The following is a 5,801-nucleotide window of genomic DNA, read 5'->3' on the forward strand; positions in this document are numbered from 1 at the left end:
GGCAACTTAGCCGTAGGACTCATTTACTCCCCTATGGACCCATGAGGCCTTCTTAGACGATTTCCCCTCACTCTTAAACTTGTTTAGAAATTCAATGTAGTGGTGTCAAGTCGAACACAGCATGGTTTTATTCGCAGCGTTCGTTGTAAATGATGTAGTGTAACATTTTTTTTTGTTTATTTTTGTCATGCAATGGCATCCCATCTTCACACTCAACCATTCACCTTCAGTGTTGCATCAATTAGGCTACACTTTTACTACAACGCTGTGTTCTATGAAACAGCTGTTTTTAGTAGAACACATTTTATCTCGGCTCGCACAAGTTTTATGGACGGACTGAATTCGTCCAGTCGTATCATCCCCGGAATTCAAGCAATCTCTCTAACATACTCAGTGATTTTGTCGTAGTAAAGTTAACTTGGGGGAAAGGTCGTACATTTCACCAGATTTAGATGGAGGAGGCAGCGGACGCCTTAATTGAAACAACAACAAAGCTAGCTAAAGTCTGTTTGGAAGATGTACAATCAAAACACCGCAAGGAGCGCAAAGAACTTCAAGCCAAGATACAAGAACTGAAGAAGAATGCACCAAAATCTGATAAGAAGAAACGTAAGGAGGTTTTGGAAGAGATTGCCAAGTTAGAAGCTAATTTGGAGGTAAGACACGCCGAAGAATTGAAAAAAGTTGAGGCCGAAGTTAATGCTAACGAAAAACCGGCTTCAGATGACACTCAGGAAGAAACCACAAAAAATAATCACAACAATGTCTCCGACAATGACGAAAATGATGTGGTCCACACAAAACAGCCGCAAAGAGTTTCCAAAGCCCAAAAACGTAGAGAAAAGAAATCTCGTGAAGCCCGCAGGAGAGAGGAAGACATTAAGGCGGCTGCCCAAGATATTTATTCGCCAAAGGCTGTGGAATATCGTAAATTGGTTGCCAAATTGAAAAGCCGTCAACTGGCCTTGCACAACATACCTTCCGATGGTGATTGTCTCTTCAATGCTGTACGCCATCAACTAATGCAACAGGGTCTTGGTACACACAATGTTCAAGAGCTACGCACCGAAACTGCGAATTATATACGGGCCAATAAAGATGCTCTCATACCGTATATGACAAACCCGGGAACCGGCGATCTACTTACCGATGAAGAATTTGAAGTGTATTGTGAGGAAGTTCGCAATACTCCAGCTTGGGGTGGCCAAATAGAATTGAAGGCCTTGACTTCAATACTAAAGGTCCCCATAGAAGTGTTACAAGCTGACGGTTCACCCACCATTCAGGGAGCAGATGAATTTGGTGGATCACCTTTGGTGATAACATATCACCGTCATATGTATAGCTTAGGAGAACATTACAATTCCACTGTTGAATTGGTGCAAGAGGGATCAGAGGACGAACAACAAGATGACATTTAAAAAAAATAAAGGTTAAGTTAAAAATAACGCGAATCAGATATGTTTCTCGAGCTATACCAATAATCAATTGCATTTAAACAACAACTAAAAAAAAACAAATTTTAAACGCAACATTTGATAGTAATTTTATTCCAATAAAAATTTTAATTCTGGTGTAACATACAGAAGCCAATGGCAAGAAAGGATTTTGATGTTAACTATTTTCTGGAAAAAAAAAGAATTAAAACAGCAAGGTAAGTTCAATTCCTTGTTTGCTGCTTTTATTTTCATAATTCTCTTTAAGCCCTTACTGCAAAGAAATTGGAGGAATCTCTAGACTCTCGAAATAGTTTTTGAATATAATAACTTGAATCTCGAAGACTAAGCTTACATGCCGCACGACTCTAGTCTTCCAAACTCAGCAGGTTTACAATTCCCTGGCACGTCAAAATCCTCTGCCGAATTGTTGAGAGATCTGACTGTGGCAGGTTTCCGGTGGTGATTTTCCAATTCAAAAATGGCTGAAGGGACATGCAGGCATAGCTAACCATGTGGAAAGCCGTCGATGGGTGCAAAGGTATAAGGACCGTCCTTGGCCTGGTTCAGCACGGCTATATGTCAATTGGTGGTTGTAAAACAGTCTTCGTGATATGCAGTATACGAAAACGATGCTCGATGCTCAGCAAATAGAAATTCTCAAACTAGGTTCGGCAGGAGCAGAGCCCCAATTTTCTTGGGTTCTAGTAAGAGAAGAGAAAAAGTTCTGTACGATTCTCTCTTGCTCGATTATTCTCCAGGGTTCAGTATCGAGATTAGTCCGGGGTCCGCCACTCATTGGATTTCTTGCAAATTAGCCTTGCATGAAGCTGTTGTGAGTAAATCGGCGAAAGAAATATCAAAAGGTGAAAGACATCTCAAACTTGGTGTCAGATATTTTAAAAGCAGTGTAAAAGACCGAGGCGTTTGGAACGCTTTCTAAGTTCGGATAATGGGACAAATGTTCTAGCATAGCAAATTAAAGTAAAAAGTTCACAATGAACCTTAACCTTAAGGGCATTAGTCTCCTCCTAATTGGTCGATGGTAGCTTGTGATGGTCCTTAATGTCGCATTTTGACAGATCCTCGCGTTCTGAAGATGCATAGAACATCGCCGGTTGCCCAATCGCCTTATAGATTATCTATAAGGTTTTCTTCCATTCCATTCTCTAATTGCTACTGGCTTATGATTTGAGGATCTTAATTTTGTTTCCTGTTTTATTGTAGACCGCAGTAACATGCTTTAACATCGCGAAGAGATTGTCGAGTGTTAACCCCTGAGTTTTTAGATTTTTTATTGTAGAAATTATTTCCTTCGGCTCTGAGAATACGAATGCAATGAATGGCTCTCCTTCTAGCTCTATCAATCGCAGGATGCTCAACATGGCACATGCTCAGCTGACACATCTCTTTCAATCAGTCACTGTGCGAAAAGTGACTGAAGAACCGGCCATCCCTTCGAATGGGGTTAGAGTGACAGCATGGTAATACCGGCTATCCCATGGCAGCCGGTAGTACGTACCGGATTGGCCCGAAGGGGTCTTTCGTCGTCAAGGGCTTCCGCCTCAGTGTAAATCGCAGTCATACTACAACAACAACAGGCGCTTAAGTTAGTGTTTCAAGTACTCTTGCCATAAATTCCACTTTGGTTCATTTAACAACCTACTGATTTCCAGCTTCAGTTTCTGAGTTACGATGTCGGGTGAGCGAACAATGGGAAACATTATGGGAGGTGGTCTTTCATCGGCAAGGGCTGCCGGCCCAATATACAACACACTGCTACAACAACAATCAATCCCATGGCAGCCGGTTGTATGTACCGGATTGACCCGATGAATTCCTTAATCGGCAAGGGCTGCCTGTTGGAAATGAAGATTGTACTTTAAATAAATAAACTTTGTTATAATGTATGGTAGTATGCTATGAAATATTAGTTATGAAAACTACCCTTTGTATGTATATTGAAAAATAAAATTTTTCGTTCGTTTGCTTGTTTTTGAATATAAAACACGTCTTTTAACAGGTTATGGGCCTGAACGCGTAAAATAATTGAAGTGTGATTTGTAAGATACGTTATTACTTACTAGCAATGGCAACGAATAATACTGCTATAGAAAAGCTGCGTGGAAATGAAAATTTCGAAGATTGGAAGTTTGCCGTAATGGCATATTTTCAAATGAAGAATCTATGGAAGTCTATAGAGGGAACCGAGAGCAAAGAGGAGAAAAATATTCAAGCCCGAGCAGAGCTAATTATGCTGGTGGACAAATGTGTGTATCCACATATTCGAGAGTGCAAGAATGCCAAAGAAATATGGGATACTTTGAATCAAGTCTTTGCCGATTCTGGTTTGGTACGAAGAGTCAGTCTTATCCAGAGGTTCTGTTCTGCAAAACTCAATAATTTTGCGTCCGTGGATGGGTATGTAAATGATATATTGACGAGTGCACATAAGCTTAGAAGTGCTGGCTTGAAATTGGATGAAGAATGGGTTGGTTCAATGATGCTGGCTGGTCTTCCTGAGGAATATAAACCAATGATAATGGGCATTCAAAGTTCTGGAATGAAAATCACAGGAGATTCTATTAAGCTAAAACTTTTACAGGACGTGCGCATCCAAAATGATGAAAATTTAGCACTCAATAGTCGTCAGAAGCAAAAACCAAAGGGTCCAAAATGTTTTAATTGCCAAAAATTTGGACATATTGCTGCTAAGTGCCCAAACAAAAATACCACAAAGAAAAAGTCAAATGCAATGATTGGTTCCTTTTCGGTAAGTAGTGCCGGAAAAGAGAACTGGTATTTTGATTCTGGAGCATCGGCTCATATGTCGTTCAATGAGGCATTGTTTAATGGTAATATTGAACCAAAAGTAGCTGAGGTGACAGTTGCAAATAATTCCAAGATGATGGTAAAAGGAGTTGGAAATATAGATTTGCCTACAATTGCGAACAGGGAGTCTGTTGAGCTCAATGATGTACTGTTTGTTCCAGAATTATGTCTAAACCTTTTGTCAGTATCGAAAATAGTACAAAAGGGACACGAAGTTCGTTTCACTAATAATGGCTGTAAGGTTATCACCAATGACAAGGAAATTATTGCTACTGGAAATCATGTGAATGGTATGTTTCAATTAAAGACTTCGAATCATAAGGCTTTAGCAGGAAAGACTCAAGAAAATCAAGTTCAGATGTGGCACAAGCGTTTTGGGCATGTGAATAATGACATTTTGAAGAAAATGGCTTCTGGAGCTGTTGATGGAATTTGCTTTGAACCTTGTAACTTCGAGTGTGTTACATGCTATAAAGGGAAATTTGCAAGATATCCTTTTTATGAAACAACCAATCGTACAACTGACCTCCTGGAGTTGATTCACAGTGACGTTTGTGGTCCAATGGAATGTCCATCCTTTGCGGGCTCACAATACATGCTAATTTTTGTTGACGACTTTTCATCGAAAATTTTTGTTTATTTTTTAAAGAAGAAAAGTGAAGTCTCTGAGAAGTTTTTGGAGTTCAAAAATCAAGTTGAAAATGAGACTGGTAAAAGAATTAAAGCATTTAGAAGTGACAATGGATCCGAGTTCTGCAATGCTAAAATGAAAAGCATCATGGTGCAAAATGGAATTCAACATCAGACCACGGTGCCGTTCACACCGCAACAAAATGGTAAGTCAGAGAGAATGAATCGTTCCATCATTGAGAAAACCAGATGCCTTCTTATTGATTCAAAACTACCAAAAACTTTCTGGGCTGAGGCTGCAAATACTGCAGTTTATTTAATAAACCGAACTCCATGTAAGCGCCAAAATTTCCTTAGTCCTTATGAAACATGGTATGGGAGAAAACCAAATTTGAAGAATTTAAAAGTGTTTGGATGCAAGGCCGTTGTTCAAGTCCCAAAGCAGAAACGCAAAAAGTTGGATCCAAAAGGCAAAGAAGTGATTTTCGTTGGCTATTCACAACATCCGAATTCGTATAGGTTTTTTGATCCTAAAACTGGAAATGTTTCATTGAGCAGGGATGTGAAATTTCTGGAATCTGAATTCTTAGATGACCCAAAGAGGGAAAGTGATATTATATTTTACAAAATAGATTTCGGATGCGATTCAGTGGGGGAAGAAGATCCTAACATTCGCGAAGCGGATGGTCAAGAGAATGAGGACATTTCTGATCAAATTTCTGAAGATGAGTTTAAGGAATGTGTGGATAACCGTTCATCTGATGACAGTAGAACCGCATCTCCGAAATTAAGAAGATCGTCTAGGACTATGAAGCCTAATCCAAAGTATGCGCAAGTAAGTCTCATAGAATGTTCTGAGGAACCCAAAAATATGAGAGAAGCTTTAAAATGTGTTGATAGAGA

At 39.5% G+C, this 5,801-nt stretch overlaps 1 protein-coding gene across 1 annotated transcript; it reads left to right on the top strand.

Annotated features, from left to right (window-relative positions):
- The first annotated feature begins 261 nt into the window (after window positions 1-261).
- Window positions 262-1,606, top strand: LOC106082889 (deubiquitinase OTUD6B). Its single transcript, XM_013245631.2, has one exon. It carries the CDS (start codon window positions 453-455, stop codon window positions 1,419-1,421), a length of 969 nt encoding a protein of 322 aa, XP_013101085.2. The 5' UTR covers window positions 262-452; the 3' UTR covers window positions 1,422-1,606.
- The last annotated feature ends 4,195 nt before the right edge of the window (window positions 1,607-5,801 follow it).

The sequence above is a fragment of the Stomoxys calcitrans genome, chromosome 4 (assembly GCF_963082655.1).
Source record: "Stomoxys calcitrans chromosome 4, idStoCalc2.1, whole genome shotgun sequence".
Taxonomy (NCBI): Eukaryota; Metazoa; Arthropoda; class Insecta; order Diptera; family Muscidae; genus Stomoxys; species Stomoxys calcitrans.